The 27,162-nt window shown below is 54.1% G+C and overlaps 1 protein-coding gene across 1 annotated transcript; it reads right to left on the bottom strand.

Moving 5' to 3' along the window:
• Positions 1-12: 12 nt before the first annotated feature.
• Positions 13-26,903, bottom strand: GDF6 (growth differentiation factor 6). The gene is made up of 2 exons (XM_060242944.1): positions 26,588-26,903; positions 13-1,017 (listed from the first exon to the last, which is right to left on the bottom strand). Exons 1-2 carry the CDS (start codon positions 26,901-26,903, stop codon positions 95-97), a joined length of 1,239 nt encoding a protein of 412 aa, XP_060098927.1. The 3' UTR covers positions 13-94.
• Between the last annotated feature and the right edge of the window lie 259 nt (positions 26,904-27,162).

Here is a 27,162-nt window from a genome sequence, read left to right as displayed (position 1 = left end):
AGTCCATCTCTCGCGGTCTCCTCCCTGCCGCTTTTTGCTTTCGCTTTTCCCTTCCCCGCGGGTCCGGGGGGTGGGGCGACAGACGCGGGCAGCGCTACCTGCAGCCGCAGGACTCCACCACCATATCCTCGTACTGCTTGTAGACGACGTTGTTGCCCGCGTCCGTGTAGAGGATGCTGATGGGCGTCAGCTTGGTGGGCACGCAGCAGCTGGGCGGGGTGGAGCCCGGGTCCATGGAGTTCATGAGCGTCTGGATGATGGCATGGTTCGTTGGCTCCAGGTGCGAGCGCAAGGGGAAGTCGCACACGCCCTCGCAGTGGTAGGCCTCGTACTCCAAAGGGGCGATAATCCAGTCGTCCCAGCCCAGCTCCTTGAAGTTCACGTGCAGGGCCTTTTTACTGCAGCGCAGCCGGGCTTTCTTGCCGTGCCGCTTGCCGTGGCGATTGTTGTACGCCGTGCGCCTTTGCCGACGCGTCTGGAACCGCAGCCTAGCGGCTGCGGGCAACTCCAGGCGGGGCGCATGCGCGCTCGGTTGCCGCCTTCGCTCGTCGCGTAATTCCGCGAAGAGGTTCTTCCGCCTCGACTTGGTGAAAACCACCAACAGCGCTTTCTCCTGCTGGGGCCGCGTGCTTCGCCCCAGGCCCAGGCCGCGCAGGTCCAGTGCCTGCTGGTGGGGAGTTCGAGGCCCCTCGACTGCTCGCAGCTCCAAGCACAGGGGCTGCTGCTGCTTCCAAGGTTGATAGTGCAGCAAGGCCTGGCGCACGTCAAACACCTCCCAGGTGCCCCCGGCCTGGCCAGGCGCCTCTCGCAAGTCCAGGGTCCTGGAGTCCAGCAGGCGGCTCGAGTGGCAGGCCGAGAGCTGCAAATGGGCCAGGCCTGTCTGGGTTTTGGAGGAATAATCGCCGGGGGCTCTGCGAAAGAGCCGCAGTTCAGCTCCCACCAGCTCCTCTTTGTCTGAGAGAGTCGATACATCAAACAAATATTTCTGCCTCCTTAAAGCGCTGGGCGAGAGATCGTCTGCAAGATAAAATGCATAATTGCAGTCAGTTTCACCTCTTGGAGGGGGGGGATACTTCCATCTTTAAGAGCCGGAGGGGAAATGTGGGGGTTGCCCAAGTACATTGGAATGTTCTAGCAACCTAAGACACCCCATGCGTGAGAGAGGAAAGCGGGTGTATTCCAAATACAAACTAGGTTTGTACTCAGATCCTGAAGGCATTAGGTAGGAAGGGGCAGGAGCTATTGAAATCAATGTAACTGCATGCTTCCTCCCTTGAAATTAATGCTTAAGCATCAATTAATGATTGCAAATTAGGCTCAGGCTAGAATTCCACCCCCCACCCCAAGTCTGCCTTTCTTCCTTTACTGGGAATTACAGAACACTAGAGTTGGAAGGGACCTATGGTCATCTAGTCTAACCCCCTACGAAATACAGGAAATTCACAAATACCTCCCCCTGTATCCACAGGATCTGCATTGCTTCAGATGGTTATCTAGCCTCTTTAAAAACCTTCAAGGAAGGAGAGAAGTAGCGGTGCAATCCTAAATTATTACTGTTACACTGTGTAACCTAGTCTATCCATGATGATAAGGGTGGAGCCATTGTCGTCATGGATAGAGCAGACTACTGATCCAGGAAGCTCAAATACAACTTACAATGCTGCTTTTTATTAAAAAAAAAACCCCTATCCTCATCCCACACAGGAATACAAAAAAGAACTAAACAAGTTCATTAAAAAATTGCCCCCTACACTTACGGGGAGGGGGGGGATAATTTCAGATGCATCACAGGAACTTCTGCCAGGTGTCTTTTACCTTCTGAAAATACATGAACCTGACAATCCAGGATGCCCCCATTGCCTCAGACAATGGCACTTTCACCTTGGGGGTATCTGGATACATGAGCTCTATTCTGTTCCATTAATGCTCCTAGTTAAGTGCATGACAGTGACACCACAGATTTCCTGAGGAAAATACTATCTTTGAATAGCTTTCCAGAGAATACTATATTGGCAGCCATGGATGTGGAATCTTTGTACACCAGCATCCCACACTAAAATGGATTACAAGGCATAAGAAACATGATTTCTGACAACTCCACAACTGACCTTGCCACTACAATCTGCCCTTTTGTTCTCACTCACAACTACTTCAAATTTGGTAACAACTTGTACCTTCAGATTAATGGTACAGCCATGGGCACCCTCAGTGTGTTTAGGATCAGTTAACCAGCTATTATCAGTACGCTAACACTTGTATCAGCTAACATCAGTATGTTATTGTATCATGCAAATATCTACATGGCTGACTTGGAGCAGCACTTCCTAAACTCCTGCACACTCACACCTCCTATACCTGTGTTACATTGACATTTTTATTGTCTGATCACATGGTAAAGAAACCCTGGACATATTCCACCAGGCATTCAACGACTTTCACCCCACTATCAACCTAATAATGAACCAGTCCATGGATGTTGGAAGAGAAGACCAAGATGTTGTCTCAAGCCTCATTCTTCAAGAGAGAGGAGGGTTACAAACAAGTCAGTGAGATAGACAGGCAGAAAATTTGGGTTTTCTTCTTGTTTAGTCTCCTGTCTCTGTCCCTTTGAAGTAGACGGATGGATCTCAGAGAAATTGCCTTCCTTCCTTCCATTCCCTCTCTCACACTCTCTTCTTGCACACACATCCATCCACAATGGAGGCTGGATGTCTCTTTGCATTTGGATCCATCCAAGGTAAGTTAGATTACTTCTGCCTTTATCTCTTAAGCTTCGCTATCTAGAAAGTGGCTCTGTGTAACTTTGTAACTCTGCCAGCACACTGAGAACAAAGGGCTTCTGCTGTGTGTAACCAAAGGTGCACTCTGCTAAATTTGAGAAGGGATACTGGACTAACGAACCAGTTAACTCCCAATAAGAAATACATTTTCTAGACACCACTGTACAAATACATGATGGACACATAGATACCACCTCATACCAGAAACCTACTGATCATATCTATGTGTATCCAGGTACCATCCTAAACATATTAAACTATTGTCTATAGCCAGGCTCTTATGTTACAACTGCATCTGTTCCAATCCTACAGAGATTTTCACCTGAGGAATCTACAATAAACCTTTTAGGAACTAAAATATCCACCTGATGAAGTCAAGAAACAGATTAACAAAGTCAGAACAATACCCAGAGGAAGCCTTTTAGAAAACAGGCTCCAAAGAAACAGTACCACCACTAGTAATCACCTACAAAACGGTTCAATGCATCATCAGTGAGTTACAACCTCTACTGAATAATGGCAATTACCTTCTGCAAGCACAGGAAGGCAAACTTTTTCTTGCACATAGACAACCCCTCAATCTTCTCATCACCCACAGTATTTAACATCTAATTTGATCATGGATACTGGTACCAGAGCTTGCAATAAACCCAAATGCCAACTTTGCTGCCGCATACATCCAAACAGCACAATCCCTGGACCTACAACAACGTTGCCATCTCAGGCTCATTCACTTGCTCATCTTCTAACATTGCACATGCCATTAAATGCCAACAGTGCCCTTCCATTCTCTACATGGGGCAAACAGATCAAACCCTACACCAAAGGATAAATAGATGCAAATCTGACAACAAGAATCACAAGACTGAAAAACCTGTAGGAGAACACTTCAGCCTTCCAGGACATTCAATGGGTGACCTCAAAGTAGCTATTTTATTGCAAGGTAACTTAAGGAACAGACTGAAAAGGGAAATCGCTGAATTACAGGTTATTACAACACTCAGAACAACCACCACCACCTCCTATGGTTCTTTTGCATAGTTCAAGCCAGGATTTAGGACTGGATCTACATGTTCTTTGGGGGGGGGGGAATTAAAAAATGACGCCCCCTTATGGGCCATTATGTTTTATAGTCCCATAGAATACAATGGACTTCATACCCAATTTGGCGCCCCCCTCCGGCGGCGCCCGGGGCAAGCACCCCCTCTGCCCCCCCCCCCGCCCCCAGATCCGGCCCTGCCAGGGTTGCATGTCTTTCTGTAGGCAGGCATGGCTACTGGGTAGGAGGGATGTTACATGGGGAAGGCTTTGGTACAATAATTCCCAGCTGAACTTCAGTCCCTCCAAAACGTCATGAACATGGAATAAGTGCCAAGAAGAGTGTGTTGAGGACCAGTTAATCGGCTATTATCAGTTATCTTTTTTACAAAAATCAGAAGATTGCCTATGCGTGGGTTGAGGGGGTTTATATTTTCAATTAGACAAATCTGGATTTCTTTTTTTGACAGGTTTCCTTTAGAAAAGTGAAGGCTGCGCAAAAGAAGCAAATGAGATTCTCTCTTCCCCCCCACGGCCGACTTGAGCTGCTTTCCACTAAAGAGAGAGAGGTTTACAAGCCAGCAAATAACGAAAATTCCCCCAGCCTCTGGGTTTCCCCCCAAGAGGTAGTAAAAGTCTGTCTATATTTCAACAGTAAAAGTGTCACCGCGAGCCCGCGCCCGTGAGCTCCAGCGCCGCAGTTCCAGCTGCGCAAGGGCGACTGAGCCGGTTCCAGCTGGGAGGCGGGCGCTTTACGGCTTGCCAGGGTCACCAGCGGTATTCCTAAGCAGCGGGCCGCGCACACGGAGAGGTCTGCCTGGGAAGCCTTGCGGCAGTCGAAGAAGGTTCGAGTTCCCAGCTCTGGGTTGGAAAAGACAGGGCTGGTGGAAGGGAGGGACTCCAACGGGGGCGTCAGGCCACAGAGTCCACTGTCCAAAGTGCCCATTTCCCCCCGCTTGGAGATCAGTTGTGATCCCGGGAGAGGTCTCCAGCCACACCTGGAGGTTGGCAACCTTTCCTCCGAACTCATTCCCCCGTGGCACAGCCCGCCCCCCCCCCCTGGAACCACCATTCGACCAATGGGCTGCCTTGGGCCCTGGCTGCCGCTATCCAGGGGTGCGGGTCGATCCTGGTGTCTGAAATGACCCGCGTGATAAAGAATCCTGGGTGTGCGGCGGAGGAAGAAGCAGCAGAGCTGGAAGAAGAAGCGGCACCGCTTTAGACTGCGAGTAGGCGGGGCCTTGTTGGCCAGGGCTCCCGCGCCCACAAGAAAGGCGCTCCAAAGAGACGACTGGGACAGCCAGGAGGCACTGACTGATTGGTTGGAGCCACAGCCTTTCTCTTCGTGTTGCGCTGGTGCCTCCCCCCCGCCCCCCCAGCAGCCGCCCGGGTCTGAAGGCTGGCTGTGTATTGTGGTCGGGCGAGTATTCCAATATTCCCAGGCCAGCGTGCGCGCACCCCAGAGCAGTGTGGGGAGGCTCAGCGGCTTCCGGAGCCCATCATGCTGCCCGAGAAGGCCAGGCTCGGCCTCGGGGTGGGTCGACGACGTATCCGACCAAAGGCAGAGGCAGAACCAACAAGGCCACTTCAGAATCCAGTTGCGATTCTCTGCTGTGTTCAAAAGAAATAATCCCGGCACGGTTCTCTACCCGGACTTGGCCAACTGCTGCCCGCTGGATCCCGAATCTGCAGGCGAGGGGCGTTTGTTCAGCAAAGCGATCTGCCCCCTTCCTCCTCCGGCATTCTGAAGTGGGGCAGCAGCAGCCCTCTCGCCACACAGCCCTTCCCACAAGCAGCCCTGCTATGTATCCCTGGCTATCAAGATCGACCCCATGGTCACAGAACAGCAAGCTTCCGAGTTCCCTCCAGTCCTTTATCAAGTTGGATGTTTAGTGCAAAGGCAGGCGGGGGGGGGGGGGAGAGAGAACAAAGGTTGGGTTCGGCTGCAGGTTACCGGCTGCTGCCCCCTCCCCGAAACATGTGCCTTCCTGCTCGCCCCCCCCCCCCCCCAGCTTCCTTCTCGCTGTGCCTTTGCGCAACACCCAGTCTGGGGAATGGAAAAGCTGTCTACTTGTGGAGATGCGCTGCCGCACGCACCGGCTAAGGCACTTTCAGTCTACTTTACAACCGGTTCTTACCGTCTGAAATGGCAAAATCCACTCGCAGAGCATTGCTAAAAGTGCATTGGAGGTAGACTGAAAGTGCCTTATTCAGCCCCGCGCACCCCTTGTTTCTGGGACTTCCTCCCCGGTAAACCAGCAGGACTACCTTGGTACCTTTGCCACGAGCTTAATAAACGTGCGCCGGCAACGGAGTGCAGCAGTCTCCTGCCTCGCCTAGTCGCATTTTTACTGAGAATATCTCCTCCCCGCCACTGGATCCAATGGCTTCTATTTCCCAGGGTCGTGGCCACAGTTAAATTCAACATAGAAAAGCAGGTGGCTGGCAGTCCATAGCCCTCCTGGCGCTAGAGGCCTCTGGTTTGCCCTGAATGGAGGGGCCATCTAAGAAGTTCTGGGCGGAGTGGCTCCCACCACCGGTGGACTGTCTCTGTCTTCTCCCAGATGCTCTAACATCAGGCGCCGCTGGAAACTGATTCCACGGAGGCCCTGCCCAGCCGGGTGCCTCCCCACCCCCAAGCAGAGAGGCCTTGCGCCGCTCCACTTTTGTTCATTTGTTTCGCTTTCGTTCTATGCCGCCTTTCTGCTCAACGGCTCAACGGCCCAAAGCGGCTCACATCGTTTTGCTCTCCTTGACTTTCCCCTCACAACAACCCTGTGAGGTAGGTTAAGCTGAGAGTAGGTGACTGGCCCAGGGTCACCCCAGAGCGCTTCCGTGGCAGAGTCCGGCTTCGAAGGGGCGGTTGCCCAGACCTTAGACGGACACTTTCGCCACTGCCCTATGCTGAGCAGAAACTGTTCCTTCCCAGGCCAAAAGCTTGCCTTTCGTGCAGGCAGCGCACTCGCCAGCGGGCCGCTTGCCCTGCCCCGACGGCTGCTCTTTTCTTGCCACTGTCTCTGCTTGTGTGAGCAAGGAGCGAATCGGCCTGGGGCGGATGCACTGCAAACCGAAGGCCGCAGCGCACCTTGGTGTGATGCACTCCCCCAGGAGGGGCAGCCAAATATCGAGGGGGTTGCAGTGGCGGGAAGGAACTTCCCTCCGGGCCCCCGCCCTCGAGATCGGGACTCTTTCCCAACGAAGGCGTTTGGGATCGGGGTGTAAAGCTGAAGCTGCCCGGAGAGGACCGGGGTTGAGGCCAGTGATGTGCGGAATCTGGGTGGAAAGAGGCAGAGGGCTGCTCCGGGCGCTCCTGCGGATTGCCTGAGAGGCTCCACTATTGACCCCGCCCCTCCACAAGGAGGGAGGGACGCCTGAAAGGGTGACGCCTCCTGCGATGACGTCATGCCGTTGGCCCCTCTGCCCCCCCCCCCCCCAGTGCTGCGGCGGCGGGGCTGGATTCCCTGGCGGTCCTTCGGGCCCTGCAAAGGGGAGACCCTCTCCTGGCCTGCAGAGCCTTGCCTCCTATCTCTGGCTGGCACGCGGAATCGCGTCGCCCGGCTCCTATAGTCAAGGCGCGGCAGGCAAAAGTTCAACAGGAGACGCTGTGGAGCAACCCTACGCAGCGGTACTGAGCCCACTCCTTTCGGTACACCGGCACCCGCCTCGCCTGTGCCCTGCAGAGACCTTGATCACTATGAAACTGGAGCACAAGGCTGCGATTAAACCGGAGCAAAACGACTGTCGCCTTCTGGAGAGCCAGCTGGGTTGTGACACGACTAGAGGACCGTCGTCGTCGGCTGTCGGATCGCTCCCCCCCCCCCGCAGTGTTCCCTCTAAGCTGAGTTAGCGTGAGCTAGCTCACAGATTTTGAGCCTCCAGCTCACACATTTTTGTCTTAGCTCAGGAAGGAGGACTCCAGAGCTCACAACTTGAATGCCAGGAGCTCACCAAGTAGCATTTTTGCTCACCAGACTCCGCAGCTCAGAGGGAACATTGCTCCCCTCCCCCCCAAAGCCAGGGCGCAGGCCGGATGGATGCTTCTGGCTGCGGCTTCCTTCGCCTCCCGCGTCCCTTGTGTGGGGGGGAGCGACGCCCCTCTGCTGCGCTGGGAAGGCTCGCCATGGAGGGGGCGTGGCCTGAGCAGCAGCAGCCCGGCCTGCTCCGCCGCTGGAGCCCCCTCCGCTTGGAAAGGAGCGCGAGCGCTGCCGGCCCCGCGGGGAGGGAGGAGGAGACGATGCCGCTGCCGGGGTGGGGCAGAGCCGCGAGCTGCCGCCTGCGTGCCTCGCCTGGATCCCCGCCTGGCTCTCGCTCTCTCTCTCCCGGCCTGGCCCGCTGCCTCCACACTCCCGGGCCGCCGAGAGCAAGAGCGGGCGTGGCGCCGCTGCCCGCAGGAAGGGCCTGGCAAGGCCACCTTTCTCGTCCTCCCCCTCCTCCTCCCCCCTCGGGCAGCCGGGCCTCCTGAGGCGGCCTCTGGCTCCTGGCCGGGCCGGGCTGCTGAGGAGGAGCCCCCCCCCCGGCCTTCCTGCGGCCAGGCTCCCAGCAAGTCCGAGAAGGCAGCGCCCTGAGGAGCGGGGCCTGCGCCAAGCCTCCTCCCGGGAGTGGAGTCCCGTGCAGTGCTGCTTCAATGGACCTGGAGAAGGGGGACTGGGAGGCTGTTCTTGCGGCAAGAGAGGCCCTGTTCAAGCAAGCCTGCACTGCGCCTATTGCCTCCAGCTCCTCGCAGGGCCAAGTTTTAGCCTCCAGAGCCAGTTTGGTGTAGTGGTTAAATGTGCGGACTCTTATCTGGGAGAACCGGGTTTGATTCCCCACTCCTCCACTTGCAGCTGCTGGAATGGCCTTGGGTCAGCCATAGCTCTGGCAGGAGTTGTCCTTGAAAGGGCAGCTGCTGGGAGAGCCCTCTCAGCCCCACCCACCTCACAGGGTGTCTGTTGTGGGGAGGAAGATAAAGGAGATTGTGAGCCGCTCTGAGTCTCTGATTCAGAGAGAAGGGCAGGATAGAAATCTGCAGCCTTATTCTTCTTCTCTATGTACCGACCACGTGCGCTGGCTTTTACCGCGGGCAACTGGCTGTTAGCCTTAGAACCGGTACATGGACCCGCATCCTGCGGAAGGAAGGACCCTTGAAGACTAAACTTTGAGGCTGCACTACAGAGGAAGAGGAGCTCCCGACTTTCTGCGGCATCGACTACAGAAATTTTGTCCTAATTCAACAAGATGCAGTGTTCAAGAAATTGCAACGTTTCCTAAGCCAGGGGAGGTGCAGTGCCAAAGCTAGCCGAACTCCCGCTCCGCTAAATGAGCCTCCCTACTTCCGCGCAAACACGTGAGAATATGAACAGCAAGATGCCGGGAGCTGAGAAGCGGGCAACTCTGCAGAGGGTCGCGCTGAAGCCCCTCCTTGCAGGGAACAGGACAGCTGGATCGAGGCTTCCTCACCACCAGTTCCTTCCATTGGCAAGTTCATCCACAGCTTCCTCCCTCGTTCTCTGCCTTCTCTTTGGCACTGGGACCATGAAGCCTCGCAGGAGCGGTGCGAGCCCAGGTCTCCTCCTCCTCCTCTGCCCCCAGAGAGGAGGGAGAGGGAACAGGGGATGGATTGAGCCCTCTTCCGCTTGAACGGCCCCCTCCCCCGACTCCATGTCCATGTCAATCCCTGTGGGGCCGGTGGGAAGGATCTCTTTTGCTTTCCTCTGCAGCTTGGAACCTGTACTGCTGGGTTCACATTCAAATTGAGGATCGATTTACATGCAGCATCCAAAGCCCAGTAGGGTTTTTTTCCCCTTTTCTGGATAGTTACAGACAGGGGTGGAATTCTAGCAGGAGCTCCTTTGCATATTAGGCCACACACCCCTGATGCAGCCAATCCTCCAAGAGCTTACAAGGCTCTTTTTTGTAAGCTCTTGGAGGATTGGCTACATTAGGGGGTGTGGCCTAATATGCAAAGGCGCTCCTGCTAGAATTCCACCCCGGTTACAGATGCTGCTTTCCCTCCATACAGGAGAGCCTTGAAGCTGCAGTCCTCTGGGTGCCGACTGGGCTATTCTTTCTGCAGTAGCTCTTCTTCCAGACAGACCCCTTTGACAGGCTCCATCCATCCATCCCGAGGAAGCCGTCCTTGTTGTGCAGCAGGTCGCATATGGGCCCAGGTGTTAAGAAAGTTCACTGGTGGAAAAAGAGTTTCTGGGTCAGGCCTCAGCCCTGCTTGTTGTAACGCCAAACAGAAGGCTTTGGAGCAAAAGAGAGGAAGGAAGCTCACCACCACAATCAGGCTTCTTAGTCCTTTCAAAACCAGATTGTTCCTCCAAGCCAGCGGTACTGAATGGGATGGGCATGATTTCCCCCTCTTCCGTGAAACCTAATAAATCGCGCGTGGCAGCAGAAATCAGATAAAGAGGAGCTGCAAATGAGCAAAATTCATGAGTTTGCAAGGCGATCCTGCGCATTAAATAGGATGTACTCTCATTAGGGTCCGCATAATGGCAGCCTGACATTGCAGTCCTAAGCAAAGTCCCTAACAACAGCTTTAGACGCGAGTGAATCTGCAGAGGATGGCGCTGTAGTAGATTCCGTTGGGCTTTTGCTCTTCCACCAGCCACATAGAGAGGAGGCAAAATCCGAAAAGGGGTCGACAAACAAGAGCAGGGAGTCCTTTGAGACCTTGGAAGGATGTTCGGGAGCTTCAGAGGAGCGGCAGGATGTTCTTCTTCCAAGGTTCCTCCACTCCCCCATCACCACCACCAATTCCTCCTCCGCGCTCTTGCAGGAAATCATGAGATCTGCGTCGCGTCGGATCCCGGCGGGATACTCAGTTTAGCTGGCGTCACCTGGCAGCGAAGAACTTTCATTCTGCGCCCCTCCCCTTCCCCAGAAGACACGGGACTGACCGATGGGCGGGGGGGTTACCTCTCCCGCCTGGTATGAAACAGGGAGGGGAGACAGGCGGTCCCAGTTTCGCCCAATGAGGAGGGATTTCTTTCTTTTACTCCCTTCATACCTCACTTTTCTCCTCAAGGGGGACCCAAAGTGGGGTACAACATGATGCTCTTCCCCATTTTATCCTTTCAGCACCCCCGTGTGGTGGGTTAGGTTAAGGGTGACTGGCCCAAGTTCACCCGGCAAGCTTCCATGCAGGGGAGGGATTCGAACCCAGATCTCCCAGATCACAATCCTCCATACTGCCTTTCTCCTGAAGGCCAGCTCCACCCACCCACCCAGACCAGAACATACTGGATATCTTGATTTTCTGCAAGCCAGCTGACTTTCGGAAAGAATTTGGACCCGCAGTTTGGTTTTAATAAGAGAGTGCCTAGTTTCATTTCAGCCAACCTCAGCACTCTTCCGGGGAAAATAGTCTTCAGCTCAGATTTTCTGGGGCTTCTGTTCGGCTCTTGCGTCGATGATAAGTCTACAGCACCAGTTCCGAGGCTTTGAGATGCTGGAGGCTCCTTTGGAATTTTGACCCCGGACGGTGGGCACAGTCAGAAAACGGTCACTGCAGGAGGCCAGACACGCACGCAGGAAGCCCAAATGAGGGGGCCGGAGGAGTAATTATATGGGAAATACATGTTAAATTCAGAGGCTTGGAGTGGCAATAATTGGAGTCGAGGCCTAAGCTTATCAAAAGAAATAAAGTTTACTAGAAAACACCAGGAGAGGGTACTTGGGATAAAAAGAAAAACAATTTAGCATACCAGCTAGTCTAACGATGTCTGTCCTACATCGCTACAACCCCTTTGCCTCACAGTTCTTCCCAAAGAGCATTTCGCCAGGAAGAAGAGCAATTCAGCTTGCATACAAGATCAAAGCATTTCACACCTAACATCCTTTCTGACCAATGTTGTGTTTACATCTTTCATGGGTAAAGGAGATTGAGCTTGCAATTGGGTTTAGGTTACAATACATCACTTCCTCTATCAGGTAAACAAACAGTTAACTCTATAATGGCTGGAATGTGCATAGCTTGTATTCCAACAAACCCCTTCTCAAGTTATGCAACATTTCAGTCATTAGCAATTTCAATCAAGTTCATACTTTCCAGTCGTTCAAACTTCAGTCTGTCGAGGGGCTTTGTCATGATGTCAGTGATCATTTCTTCAGTATGGCAGTATTGTAATTCAATCAGTCCTTCTTTAATAATCTCTTGCACAAGTACACACTTGATGACAATATGTTTGTTGTCTAGTTTTATGTTCTCAGCTTTGCATATGTTTATGCATGCTTGGTTATCTTCGTACATGAGTACTGGTTTAGGTTCCTCTATTCCAAATTCCTTAAGGAGAAAAATAATCCATTCCAGTTCATTGCATGCCCTTTGAGCAGACACCCATTCAGCCTCAGCAGTAGATTGAGCTACAATCTTTTGTTTCTTAGTGTTCCAATCAATCACACTATCTCCATAGAATAATACATTTCCACTTGTTGATTTTCCATCTCCTTAATTTCTCCCATAGTTGGCGTCCATGTAGACTACTAGTCTTGGGTTGTCACATGCTAAAATTAGTAATTTGTAGTCAGCAGTTTTAGATAGCTATCTTGCCAGTCTCTTTATGGCATTTCAATCATGGTAATACAATGAACTTGTCTTTCTACTCAAGATTCCAACAGCAGTAGAAATATCTGGTCTTGAGATTCTGCTTAAGTACAGTAGTTTTCCAATTGCTTCTCTATATTCACGATTGTTTTCAAGCAATTTTCCTTCTTTCAAAGTTAAGTATGCTGGATCAAGTGGTGTACTAATGTTTCCATGTTTCTTTATTCCCATGGATCCAATAAAGTCCATAATTTTGTGTTTTTGGTTCAGCACAAAACTTCCATCTTCAGCTCTTTCAGTTTGTATTCCAAGGTAATGTTTTATGTCTCTCTGTTCTTTGACTTCCACTTCTTTATTTAGCTCATCAGCAATTTCTTTGATGTCCTCCTTGTTGTCGCAACATAAAATCAAATCGTCAGCGTAAGTCAATATGTATTGGTATTGTCCATTTTTGAGTCTTGTAAACAAACAGGGTTCTGATTTCCCTTGTTGAAATCCTTGCTTCTTTAGTAGTTCTGTCAGTTTATCTGACCAACCTATTGCAGCTTGTTTTAATCCATAAATTCCCTTTTGAAGTTTACACACAAGTTTTTCCTTTCCAACTTCTTCAAATCCTTCAGGTTGTTCCATTTAGATTTCCTCTGTTAAGTCTCCATTGAGGAAAGCTGTTTTAATGTCCACGTGTTCAACTTGCATGCCTTTGGAGGCTGCAATTGTTAGAAGTATTCTGAATGCAACACGACTTATGACAGGTGCAAAAGTCTCTGTATAGTCAATTCCTTGTTCTTGCTTGTATCCTTTTGCTACTAAACGTGCTTTGTATCGATCCACACTTCCATCAGGATTGTATTTTACTTTGAATATCCATTTACAACCAATAGCTGTTCTTTCAGGAGGTAAGCTTGCAAGTGTCCAAGCTTGCTTGTCATGTAAAGACTTCATTTCATCATTCATCACATCCATCCATTTCTTTCTTTCTGGATCGGGTATTTGATTTATTTCGTTCCAAGTTGAGGGTTCTTTGACAGGTTGTACTGTTGCACAAATTCCAAGTCTTGGCGGTGGTATGCCTTTGTTGCTCCTTGCTGACTTTCTCACAGTAACTGTGGTTGTCGCTGCTTCTCTTGGACTTCCTGCTTCCCCTTCTGATTCATTGCTTTCTTGTGAAAGTGGACCTGCCTGCTCACAGGTGGTCTCTGCAGGTTGCCAAATAGCAAATTCACTGAAGGTAAGATCCTCTATAGGATTCTGTACTGTGGATTCAGCTTGCATAGAAGCTTGCAAAACACTGTTGCTATATATACCACATTGCAGTCTTTGACAGTACATGCATTAGGGTCTAGGATTCTGTATCCTCTTCCACCATTAGCATAGTTTTATGTTGAATGCCTTGTTGTTCCATAAACCTTTGGAACTCACTGCTACTGTATTCAGTTCCATTGTCGGTGAACAATACTTCTGGAACTTTGCCAAATTTATTTCTCACAGAGGCAACAAAGGATTTAAATTTGTCAAACATAGACATATCTTGACTTAGCTTCTATAAATGTTAAAAAGTACCTTCTTGCACCAGCTGATTCTTTGATTGGCCCTGCAATATCTGAGAATACCATCTCTAGAAATTGTTCATTGTGTACAGTGTTTTTACCTGTGTATCTTGAGGTGGTACCTTTTGCCTTTAAACATGTATCACAACCAGATTGCATTTGATCACAATCAATAACATCAAGATTACATTCTTTCAACAATTTTTGCACACTACAGTGCCCCATAGTTATATGCCATTTAAGAAGACATACAGATTGCATTGTATTATACACTGGCCCAACAACATATGTTACATCAGAAATATTTTCAGCATCATTTTGCATATCATCATCATCAACATTATCATCATCAAGTTTTAGATAATGAAGACCATCAACTACTTCAAGCATAAGTTCAGTTCCAGATTCAGGATCAACAATATTTCCATTTTCCTTTCTGAGTACAATCTCATGATTTCTTCTGATAATTCTCTTTGTTGAAACTAGGTTGCTGACTGCCTCAGGGGCATATGCATACTCTGTTAGTGTAACATTTTTAATTTCTTGACTTTCATCCATAACATTTAAGATTACAGTCCCACTTCCTTCAACTTTAAATATTTGTCTATTGGCTTGCTCTAATTTAGGACAGTTGTCCTCATCTAATTCCACAAAAGATTTCTTATCTTTACAGACATGAAAATTAGTTCCAGAATCTATCATCCATTTGATTTGTATTTGATTCAGTAATTGCATATGTAGGATTCCTATCAGACACATTCTTAGCCTTGGTTGTTGGCTTTGAAGATTTAAAACCACGTTTTTGTTGGTTGCTATTCTCCGCTTGCCCTCTGGGTGTTGCTGTTCCGGTAGAAGCATTTGCATTTTGATTTTGTTTTAATTTCTTTCTACAAGAATATTGATAGTGTCCTCTCAAGCCACAAAAATGACATATAATTTCATTTTTCCCAGGATGCACTCTAAGTACAGAAATCTTATTCCCAGTTTCAAAAAGTTCCCTCCTTCTGGCCATCTTTCAAGTATTCCAGAATGTAGTCAAGTTCCTGTTTCTCTCTCATCCTCAACAAGGATGCAGTACTTTTATAGCTTTTAGGAAGAGATTTAAATAAAGCAGCTATTACTTCTTCCCCTGTGGCTCCAATTCTCTTAAGCTCTGAAACCACTTCCATTATCTGATTCAGATGGGTAGCCATTGAATCTGTATCATTCATCTTAAAACTTTACAGCTTTTCTCTGAGAAATATTTTCTGAGTCATAGAAGGCTTAAATGATTGCTTTTCTAAGAATTTCCACATTTCTGCACTTGTGCCACAATCCAGGACTAGAATTGATTCCTGTTCTGATATGGCATTCAGAATTATTAATTTTGCACGATTATCTTTAATATCAAAATCTAGGATTTCATCTGTATTTTCATTGAAAACTGCTTCATAGTGATTTTTTTTCATGAAGGAGCAGTTGCATTTTCATCGACCAGAATCTAAAATTGCTTGCATTTAAGCATGGAATTTTAATATTGCTCACATCATTACTTACAACGCGTTCCATGATTGCATTTGCTTGGGCATTGTTCCTTGCAACAGCTGATGTTGAAGGATTTTCCTCTTGTGTGTCAGACATCCTTGAAATCAGGCTTCAGCAGGTTAGCAGGAGAAAGCGGCCCTTGAGGAATGCAGTGCTTCCAGCTTCTAATTGAAATGCAGATTCTCACTCAGCAGCGGCAATCAAGGGGATTAGGCTGGGGGGGGGGGTTCCTTTGTTCCTCTCGATGTTTTCGATAGTGAAAAAAATAGCCTTTTCAAACAGCTTCTGGTAACTTTAAAATACTTTTCACTGTCTGCCTGTTCTGACTTTAAAAAAATCACTTTCCAATATGCCAAACTCCAATATAAACCATGCTCCACTGCTACCAATTTTATGGGAAATACATGTTAAATTCAGAGGCTTGGAGTGGCAATAATGGGAGTCGAGGCTTAAGCTTATCAAAAGAAATAAAGTTTACCAGAAAACATCAGGAGAGGGTACTTGGGATAAAAAGAAAAACAATTTAGCATACCAGCTAGTCTAACGATGTCTGTCCTACATCGCTACAACCCCTTTATCTCACAGTTCTTCTTCCCAAAGAGCATTTCACAGGAAGAAGAGCAATTCAGCTTGCATACAAGATCAAAGCATTTCACACCTAACATCCTTTCTGACCAATGTTGTGTTTACATCTATGGGGGTAAAGGAGATTGAGCTTGAAATTGGATTTAGGTTACAATACATCACTTCCTCTATCAGGTAAATAAACAGTTAACTCTATAATGGCTGGAATGTGCATAGCTTGTATTCCAACAAATTAAAGCAAACAAACAAACAAACAAACAAAAACACCGGGGAAAGAGAAGAGAGAAAATAAAACCAACGCTCTGATGGGCAGAGGCTGCTAAAACAATTTTATATTTTATCTGCACAAGGGATCAGCTCTCCAGTGACGACCAGAAGCCCTGCTGGGCCGGCCCCCACCTGGCCACGCCCACTTCCCAAAAGCACTGCTCCGGGACCCCTGCTGTCCTACCGCTGGGATGGGACAACACTCCCCGCCCCCCATCGCCTGAGGCTGTTGCCAGCCCCGAGACTCTCCCAAGGGCCGCCCCGCACCTTTGCAAGCAGTTGCATTTGTGTGTCCTTTGGGCTGCAAGCAGGTGCAGCCAGAGCCTGCTCATTCTCCAGTTAAATAGCTCAGAGAGTCAGTCGGCTCGTCCTTTATGTGGCTCACTGCTGAGCAAAGTTGAGCCTCTCTATGTTTTCAAGGGACTTCTCTCTCAGCCTTTACCTGCTGCAATCCTTTCCGTCCCTGGGAAAGCATGAGGCGCATCCGCAATCCTGTGCTCACCTGGTGTCGCGGTTAGAGGGTTGGGAGGCCGGGTTCAAATCCCGCTTGGCCATGCAACTTGTTGAGTGACCCTGGGAGGAGAGCCATTCTCTCAGCCTAACCTACCTGGCAGGGTTGTTGTGATGGGGAAAAGGGAGGGGGAGAGGACCGGCTGGAGCTGCTTGGAGAGGAAGGAAGGGCTGGGTTTGAAGAGGGCGCTCCATACAGACACCTGTCCCTTTTGGCCACTGCCACGGGGGTTTCTTTCGTTAGCCTCCTGCCCGCTGTTTCCCAGCAGCACCGCCAGCCCCATGGGGAGCAGAGAAGGGGCGACGACGATCCCTAGGGAAACAATCCGGAACAAACGTCCAGGACCCTTTCTGGCCTCCTCCTCCTCCTCCGCTGCCTGCAGCGCCCGCGCTCCTCTCGCCCGCCTTTCCCCTCCCGCCGCGGCGCCTTCCCTTGCTGGAGAGCAGGCGGGCCACCCCGGGCCCCTGGGAGCAGGGGCGCGCCAAGCCTCGGGAGGGAGCGGGAGGCCGGCGGCCAGCCCAGCCCTCTTCGCCCAGCTCCTGCCGGCCTCCCGGGTCCACAGCCTGCGCGGCGGGCGGGCGGGCGGGCGGTCTGACTGGAAGGAAGCCCCCCCCCCTCTCCTCCGCGCCCCGCCTGCCCAGTCGCACCGCGCTGCTGCTGACAGCCCCCCCCCGGCGACCCCTTCGCCCTCGGTGGCATCCCCCACACCCCGCAGGCCTCGCTCGGGCCTTCCTTCCACTTGGCGCCTCCAGCCTGCGGAACCCGCCGCCACTGGAACTGCGGGACTCCCTTCGGGTGCCTGGGGGGGGGGGTGCGGCTTCTCACTCCACTTCGGGAGGGCCGGCCCGCGGAGCGCAAGGGCTCCAGTTCGACGCCCCTTCGGCTGGGGAGCGGCGGGGAGACACGCACTGGACCAGAGCAAGCCTCAGCAGCGCCCCAGCCTGGACTCAAGCCCGCCTGCGTGTGGAATCGACCTGCCGGGTCGGATCCCTTCGGCCACACAAAGGCCGGAGTCGCTTTGGGCATCGCGCAGCAAGCGAGACCAACGCTGTCGCAAATGGAAGGGCAGCTCGCCCTCTTGTTCTTAGCGCGGGCGACTCGGCCAACAAGCGCAACCCACAAAGGGCCAGTTCTGGTTTTGAACGCTTGAATTTAAAAAACAAAACCAACCCCCCCCCCCCACCCTGCACCAAGAAAACGAGCAGGCCAGGGAATGGGCTCCACTAAGCCGGAACTTCAAGCAAGTGAAACAAAAATGTCCCTTGGGCAGGAAACTATCCCAGCCGAAATCCCTTCAGGGCCTCCTCCCCCCCTTGCTGAGCTGCCCGTCTGCTTGCAGGGAATTGGAGCGGCCAGAGGCGATCGGAGCCTCGCCCTCAACCCCAAGCGCTGCAGTCCGGATCTCCCCCTTCGCCAGGCTCTCCGAAGCTGCGGCCGCTCCACGCGCTCCAGCAGGGCCCTCGGGAGACCCCCCCCCCCTCTGGGCTCCTCGGCCCTCGCTCGCCCCTCCTGCTCTCCAGAGAAGAGCGCCGACCCCGCAGAAACAACGAGAGGGAGACTCGGGGGCAGCGCAGAGCCTCGTCCCCTTTTCAGGAATGCCTTTCCCAGTCCCGCCGCAACCTGTTTGCCGGAAGGCCAGGAAACGGCCCTCTCGCCTCCGGGTGGGGAGTTCCGACGGCCAAGAAACGGGAAGTGAAAGAACAGCAGTCGTTTCATTTCTGCGCAAGCCCCGTCGCTGTGACTGGGGGGGGGGGGGTATCATTTTTGCCTGGGACCTCGAAGAATTGGCTGCTCGCCCAAGACCCGCCACAGCCAGAGCAGAGTGAGTGGGGGCGGAGATGCCCTCTTCCTCCCACGACCACCCAGGGCTCTGGGCTTTGTGGGGAAGGAGAGGGCAGCCCCACGAGCTAATTTACGCGCGATCCCCACCTCAGTGAGGCGGCTGTGTTTACAAGAGTCAACCGGATGGATCCACAGATCCGCAGCTCGCAAACGGCGGGAGGCGTCCCTAGTTACCGCCAAGGGGACAAAACAGAACTTGGGGAAGGGAGCGGGGTTCCCCTCCTGGCAACTAACTGGGATTCTGTATGTTACTGTTAAAGTCATTTGCACTCCCTTCTTCCACATGGAGAGCGTGAGATGCGGGTTCGGGACTCCCTGGCTGCAAGCTGAGCCTTTCTGCTTCCCAAGGACCGGATGCGCCAATCCCACCCAAGGCTCGTTTCTAGAGCCCGGAGTTCAGCGGCGCCTCCTCCCAAGGAAGGACGCCCGCATTCAATAGCACCGATTTAAAGTTCAGTTGTGAGGTTTTCCTGTACACGTTTGCTCTAGAGTAAATCCGATGAGGTTCATACGTTGATTTCTGCGTATAGAAACTTGGAAAAGCCCCGCAGAAGCCCCCGAAAGCACCCCCAGGGCCCGCCCCACGTGTTCAGCAGCTCTCTCACTTTGTGTGTTCTGTAAGGGTTAGTCCCATCGCTCGGCGTCCACCGGGACCCTACTGATGTTTACCGGGAAGGAAGTCTCCGCAAAGGCTATGGGGACACTCGCACCTAAGTGCACCCGGGACTGAACTTTAAAACAGCCATTCCGAATTCCAGTCCACTTTGACACCTGGATGGTCCTTCCTGGCCCCTGGTGCACCACGCTGGAGAAGCCTCAAGGACACCACAGGATTCCCTTCCTTTGCGGCGGGAGAAGCTGCCCCCTCCAGACGCGCACCTTTCCCCGTTTCCCAAGCACGTGGTGAGCCATCCTGATTTTTCAGGCTAGCGGAACTAATTGCACGCTATTTAAAAGGTTCCTTAAAATCCACATTGCAGTAACGTTCTAAATACAACACAAGACCCACCTCCCTTTAAAACAACCACCACCTTCTGAAGGCTGAAGGAGGTCGGGCAGATACCCCGCCATCCTTTTCTGCTGCCTGATAATAAGAGATTTGATTTCTGACGAAAGTACAGCATAGAAAGCTCTGAAAAACGGCCTGCAAAGCTCTTCTGTTTCAGGACTCCTCGCAGAGCATTAATCTACCCAGGGGTGTCACACATGTGGCCCGAGGGCCGCATCGGGCCCCTATCAGCCCCCAAGCAACTGACTGTCATCTGCTTCCTTCTCCCTCTCTCTTGGTTCCTTCTGCATCTCAGCTTGCTTTTCCAGGCTTGATCAATTCAGAGCAAAACTCGCTTTTCTCCACTGGTTGAGTCTCTCTCCTCCTGGTGCCCTGCAGAGGGAGGGAAAGAGCCAGAGCTTCCGCTGGATCCCATGGGAGAAATACAAAGAAAACACCTTTACCACCAACAAGGGCCAATGTTTTAAGCATAGTTTAAGGTGTTTTTTTTTTTAAATCTTTAGTCATGTTTGTCTGCGTCCTTTTAAAAATTTATATATCTGGTACCTAATCTTAAATAGGCCCGACCCAACATGGCCCAGCCTGGCCCAACAAGGTCTCATTTATGTCAGATCCGGCCCTCATAACAAATGAGGTTGACACCCCTGCTCTAGACTGCTCTGAGCCTGCATTTCCCAAGGAGGCCGTTCTGCTCCACTGTCGGTATCCCTGGAGAGCGTCGCCATCAAGGGAGAGGGGGAGACTGCACAAGCCTTTCCGAGCAAGGCGGCGGAGCCTTCCTGAGCCCCCCCCCCCGCCCGCCTAGGCAAGAGCAGGGCAACAGGGCAAGCCTCTGAGAGAGGAGGGGAGAGGTGCTTACGAAGGGAATTGGGGCAGCGCTTCTGCACCGATGGGGAGTGTTCTTCGTACAAGCGCGTCTCCGCGCGGGAGCCGGGTTCAAAACCCCGCTGGGCGGCTGGGATCGGGGACGGAGCAGTTATTATCCTTCTGTACTCCTGCTCGGGAGTCACATAACCCTGAGATCCCCGTGCCTGAAATAAAACGCAGTCTGGAGTAGCCACTGCTGAGAACGTGACGGAACGCGACCAGCATGGAGCCCCTGTGGACCGAGCGGTCACGAGGACCATCCAGGCTGCACTCCCCAGCACGTCGGAATAAGCCCCACTCGAGGGAGCGCGACTGATTGACTGGTGCATTAAAATCCCAGTGCCTGCTCCCCAAGGACATGTCGCCCTCCTGGCTCAGCACATGGATGCCACCCAAGCGGGGCGATCAGGAGTCAGGCGTTTTCTCCCCTCCCCCCCGCCCATCCTCACCTGTGGGAGGTGCCCGGGTTCTTGCGACGCCACTGCGTGAGCAGGGAGCCGGCAACATGGAAGGGGGTTTCTGCAGTCCTCTTTCCCCCGCCTCTCAGGGAGGCTGCCCCTCCTCCCCCAACAGTTCGACCCCCAAGACCCCCGTGAACCCGCGATCTCCAGAAGGACGCCTAAATTGGGCCTTGGAAGGATTCAGACCATCGAGGCGTCCTGCAGGCGAGGCAAAGGGTCTGGGTAGCACGACCCCCCCCCCCCAACACCCACCAGAGGCCAGGTCGCTTTCAACCCACGCTGGCCCTCCTGTGCTTCAGCGAGAACCTCCCCTACTTCTGTTCCCTCGGGACCACGGAAAGGTACGGAGTCCAGGAAACCCGGCCCGGTCCCTCCAGAGGAAAACGCGGGAGAAAACCACAGGCCAGCCCTACTGGGGCTCCCACCCCCGAGCTGCCAGAGAGAGCGCCCGAGAGAGAGAGGCTGTGGGGGGCTTCTTTCCCCACCCAGATGCTGGCGCAGAGAATCAAGCCGAGGCTGTTGCGGACCTGGACCAGAGACCAGGGGCTTTCCGGCCCCTTCTGCCTGCAGCCGGCTCCGGGGCCGCGCCCAGCCTCTCCCCCTCCCTCCCCCTTCGCAGCGGGACCCAGATTGGAACCTTCTGCGGGGCTCCCGCTGCCCTCGCTCGGGCCGTCTGGTCTGCATTAACGTTTTTATAACGGGGCTCAAGCAAATCGAATCCAAGGTCACCAAATAATTAAGCGCGGTGAATTCCCTCCTTCCCCATTAAAATATTTCCCTGCTTGGATTTCATTCGCCTTTCGCCAACCACAACACCGCCGAGGCAGCCCCGACTGCGCTTACACCGCAGCAGCAGCAGCAGCCGCGCGGCGGATCTCCGCCTAGAAACCCGCCGGTTTGCACAAACACGCCGCCCGGGAGAATCGGCGAGAGGATCGCGCACTCCTCAGCCGCTGCAATCCCGGGAAGGGACGGCCCAGGCCCGGACACCACACTGGCCCGGCAAAGTCGCCCCCCAACCCCCCCCCCCCCAACCAACCCCAAGCCCAAGGCAGGGAGGCAACCCGCCCTGGAAGGAAGCCCGGCAAGATTCAAACACACCAATTTTTAAATGGCCTTGGAGACTGGCTGGAAAACCCTGCTTTTTCTTTATGTGCCAGCTTGCACAATGTGGCTCCGCGTTGAAGCGCGGACTGCGTATGTAAAATCAGACAGAGAAGGTGGCCTTCACACGTTACGCTTCAATCTGCTTTTCTTTAAAAGAGCAAGCCGCGTGTGGCATTAAAAAAATTTTTTTCCAGTCCTGCTCTGGTCTGTTGGTGTAGATGGTGTGAAACTCTCCTTTTTAACTGCGCGCGTAAGAGATTGCTGACAGCCCTACAGGAAGAGAGCTTCACAACGCCATTGCAGCCTCCGAGGCCCTTCCACATCCGGTTTTCTCCTTCGGCCCATTCACACGTGACACCACTCCCGACGGTTTCCCGCGTCAAAGGCTCCGGGCGCCGCCAACTTCTTTCTCCTCCTCGGCTTTAGAGAGCGCCTCCGCCGCGCTGGCCGCATTCTAACCGCGAGGAAGCGCGCTCTTGTGCGGGGCGCCCTGCAGCAAAGGCGTCTCCTTCCCTTCCCTTCCCCCCCCCCCCCGCCACCTTCGCTCTGCCTTGGAAGTCGGAAACCGGAGAGTATTTAAATCGCAGACTCGCCCCCCCCGCCCCTCCCCGGCACCTAAACACATTGGCTGCTGCTGCTGCTGCTGAGTTATGCGAATAAACTCCACGAAAACCAGGGAGGCTGGGAAGCCGAGGCCGGGCTGCCTGCGACGAAGCCCAGACACACCGTATTCAGGAAGGGTCCTCAACGCGGGAAAGGGTAACGGGACGCAGCGAGGCTTGCTTCCCTGGAGATCGCCTTGCGCCTGGGGACGGGGCGGTCCTGGGCTTGAGGGCCCTCTCTCTCCACCACTCTGCCCAAGCAGCCCGCTTAGGGGGGCCCCTTGAGCAACTTCCCCTGCGGCAGGCCCGCCCTGGCCTTGGAGGCCGTTTTCCCTCGCAGCCACTCTCGCCTGCGGGCAGCCAGAGCCACTGGCTCTCCCGAAACCCCCCGCTCAAAGCAACGCTGACCCGCAGGCCCCGGAGATCCCCCCCCCCGCCGCCGCCCCACTCTAGGGGCGCTAAGGGGCGAGGAGGCTTTCAATCTCCGCAGCGTCTTGGCCCCCCAGCTCCTGAGCTCATTTACTGGGAAGTGCGCCTCCCCTGACGTGCCTGCCCCGACGAGGAGCCCTTTCCCACGCGGGCCCTCTGCCCTGTCCTGGCCGGCCCGAGTTCCTTTGGCGCCGGGAGGTGGCGCGTCGCCGGCCCTCATTGTCCCGCTGAGTGTGGCGGGGAGAAGGCCGGCCGGAGTCCGCCAGCCAGGGCCAGCTGCGCTTTCAGGAGCTCCTTCAGGTGCCAACAGTCGTCGTGTCCTGCAGGCGGCCGGGGCCTGTCTGATCTGGCGACCATAAGTGGGAGGGGGAGAGGGAACTACTCCCCCCAATAACCCCGCCCAAATTTCTTGGAAATCCCACTTTTCAAAGAGATCGCAGGGCTTGATATCCCGGTAGGAAGGGAGTTTTGCGAACGATCGGAGCACAGCAGAAAGAAGCCACGAGGGCCGCGGGTAGGTTGGCGAGGGTGGGGGCTGTTTTGTTTTGCAAAAGTTACAAGGGGGCTGCAGAAGCACGTGCGCTTGAAACGTTTTCACCTCCTCGAATTGCAAAGTGACCCACACCTTCTCCCGTTCAATGCTGTCCTTTAAATAGCTCTTCCCTTTTCCCTGGGAAATTCTGCAGCCTGGGCGGAGTGGCGAGATCATTTTCGACTTCTTGGCTCTTCCCCCTGACTTTATGCAACGATGAGGGGTTAGTTATTCTTTCTCTTCTTGGGTCCTCTGGAGTGATTCTTATCTTAACCCATACCTCGATTCTGCAGGGCAGGCCATCTTTCGCTTTCCTGATCTTCTCCATATCCTTCTCCTTTCCAAATGCCAGACGAGGGTGGGGGTGGGCGGGAGGGGGAGAGAAGTGATTTCCGAGGAATCCTAGCGGAATGCCTGGGAATAACTTGAGCTGCGATCACACACGCTCACTTCATGCACTTTCAGTGCACTTTCCCAGTGGATTTTACTGTGTGAATTGGCAAGGTCCAGTGGGAAAGTGCATTACTGCGTGTGGCGGCAACCTCGACTTCATGGAATTTCTATCCTCGAGTTAAAATGTCTGGGATTCCACCGTAAGAAGCGGCCGCCTGCGAATATCTGGGAAGGGACTTCTCTGGTCGGCTGCAGCGGGGCAATTGACTCTGGGCCAGGCTGGACCCCCCCGCCCGGTCCTTTTGCAGTGGCCCTGCTGCTGCTGCCCCTTCGGAAGAGCGGAAGTGCTCGTGAAGTGCTGGGCCCGGCGCGGCGCGATTGGCCGGTCTCCTCCCCCGCTCCCCGCCGCCCCGCTTCATTCTGGGAGACTAGACAATCTGTGATGTGTTATGACAGGAACACTCAATTAGATCACTGAGTTGAACTACTCCAATCAGTGGCTTGATGCTAAGCAACCCCCCGAAGGTCCAGCACCAGGTCACAGCCTGTGACACATCAAATCAAAATCAGTGGGGGGAGAGGGAGAGAGAGAGGAAGGGGGGAGGGGCAGAGCCTCACTGCCCCCCGACCCAAGAAGCCGCCCAGAAGTGTAGATCCCGGGGCAGGCTGCAGGTCTAGCGCCCGGGGGCCTCCACTCCAAGATGTCCCCTGCCTGAAAAAAGGATATTCTTTGACATGGAAACTTTCCCAAGAATCCCCCCTTGCGCCCCCCCCCCCCCTCGCCTTCAGTGCGTCTCAAAGCAGCCCAGAAAGGGCTGCAGAGAAACATCCACTTTTCCGCCTGGCAGAGGAAGTCACGCCAAGAACAGAGAAAGACCCACAATTTGGATCCATCCCAAGCAGCAGGGTTGGGGTTTTTTTTGGCGGGGGGGGGGTCCCCTACTGTTTTCCGGCCCCATCCAGGTTTCCTTGTGAATCCTCTACCAGATAAATTCATCTAACCTGGGGAAATCTCAGGCAGGGCCGGAGGCTTCTCTCCCTTCGCCTTCTCTGGGTCAAAACCAAGCGTCCGGGGAGAGACGGGACCTGCGCGCCCGGGGTGGGGAGAGAGAGGAGGGATCTACGAGTTCCTGCACCTGTCTAGAGCACTGCGGATCTTGGGGCCCTGGACTGTGGGGAGCGTGTGCGCCCATGGCCAAGGCCTGCTAACCAAGGCCCCCTTCCGGGAGGCAGGAACTGGGGCTTCTTCTGGGTCTCTGTCTCCCTCCCCCCACGTCACACCTAAGGGGGGAAGGAAGGCGCCACTCGCGAGGTCTTCTCTTCTGTTTTGGAGAGGGTTTCTAGAAAATTTATTCCCGGTGAAAATCAGCCTGGAGGGCAGGCAAATCTTTGGGTTTTGTCCCTCCCCCTCCCCCCGCGCCAGGCTTTCCATTGCTCTTGAACCAGTCCGGAATAGGACTGGGAGAGAGAGATTCAGTGTGTGGGGAGGGGGTGGGCAAGGGTGGGAAATCTCAGCCGGAATTACCGAATTTGCAACCCGAGCGGAGAGCTAGATGGTGAATGGTTGGCAGTTCCCAAGCAATCCAGCGCGGGGTCCCCAAAAGATCCAGCTCTCCCTCTCCTAAATAGACGGTTCATGGAAACCAGTGAAGGGCAAGACAGGGAGGGGCCAAGGACCCGATCCCCATCGCGCCTGGGCTACCATCTCTCTCTCACACACAAAATAATGCTGTTTCAATCCACTTTCCAACTGGATTTTGCCAGTTCACATGGGAAAATCCAGTTGGGAAGTGCGTTGGAAGTGAATTCAAAGTGCACTTTTTAGCCCAGTTCTGCACTAGACCTGTCCCCAAACTAATTTTCTCCGCTAGAATCACATAATCATAAACTCGTAGAGTTGGTTTCTATGATTCCATGATTCAAGTGAGGAAGTGCAGAGACCCAGAGAGGCATCTTGCAGGTCTTGAGGCAGGTGGGGGAGCGACAAAGTGGAAGGAGACTTCTGAAGGTGGCAACAAGCCTGTGGATATTTACTCGGGACTTATCCTTCTTAAACAAAGGCGGCGGGGAAGGGCGGTGGGGGGGGATAACCCCAGGAGTCCACCGGGGCTGAGAGAGTAAAGCGAGGCCCCTTTCAAGCTCATGAGTCCAGTGGGGAACATCAAGGACGCCCCCCACCCCAAGTCAATGTAGGCAAGGGAGGCCCCCAACCTCGTGGAAATACAGCCCTCCCCGCTCCAATTTTACTTCCGTCGGGGTGGGAAGGGGAGGGGAGGTCTCAGATGCGAGCAGCCCACCCCGGTGGTGGTGGTGGGAGTCAAGCCCGGCTTCTTCCCGCGCCTTCCAGGGTCCTGAAGGGAAGCTGGGCAGCAGGAGCGCGGGGAGGGGGGATGCGGAGCTGCGCGCTCCCTGGCCAGCTGCGGAAGGGGCAGAGGCCGAAGATAAGCCGAGCCCGCGGACTGGGAGGGCGGCCGGGGCCAGCCTGGCTTCAGGGCTGAAAGGCGGAGCGGGCCCAGGAGAGGGGAGCCCCCTCGGGACAGGATCGGGGCGGCGCGGCGCTTACCTGGCCCGCGGTCGACGAAGCTGGTGACGGTGTTGGCGGCTCTGCTGGCGTTGCGGCTGCTGCTGGCGGCCAGCGCGCGGCTCCGGTAGAGGGCCAGCATGTAGTCGGGGGGCGGCTCGGCGCTCTCCTCTCGCGGCCCGCGGCCCGCTCGGCTCCTGCTGCTGCTGCTGCTCCGCGAGATCGGGCCGGCGGCGGCGGCGTCTGGCGAGGGCGGAGGAGGCGGCCGGAGGGTGGCCTGCTGGCAGCCGGGCAGCTCCCCCCACAAGCAGCAGCAGGCGAGGAACACGGCGGAGAGCAGGGCCCGCGGCGCACGCATAGCTCGGCCAGCCAGCCAGCCTCGGCCCCCAGCGCGCCCCGCCGCCCGCCCGCCCGCCCCAGCCCAGCCCTGCCCCGCTCCGCTCCCGCCGGCCGTCTGAGCCGCCGCGCCCCCGGCGCCACAGGCCAGAGCCCCGCCGGACCCGCCCCGACGCCCCCGGCCCGCCCGCCGCCACGCCCCCCGCGCCCGCCCCCAGCAGCCGGCCCCGCCCTCGAGCATGTGCAGAGTGCCTCCCGGCCGGCCTGGCCTGAGAGCTTGC

The sequence above is a fragment of the Heteronotia binoei genome, chromosome 7 (genome assembly GCF_032191835.1).
Source record: "Heteronotia binoei isolate CCM8104 ecotype False Entrance Well chromosome 7, APGP_CSIRO_Hbin_v1, whole genome shotgun sequence".
Classification (NCBI taxonomy): Eukaryota; Metazoa; Chordata; class Lepidosauria; order Squamata; family Gekkonidae; genus Heteronotia; species Heteronotia binoei.
The sequence above is the reverse complement of the archived record's forward strand: the minus strand, read 5'-3'. Positions and strand labels throughout refer to the sequence as shown.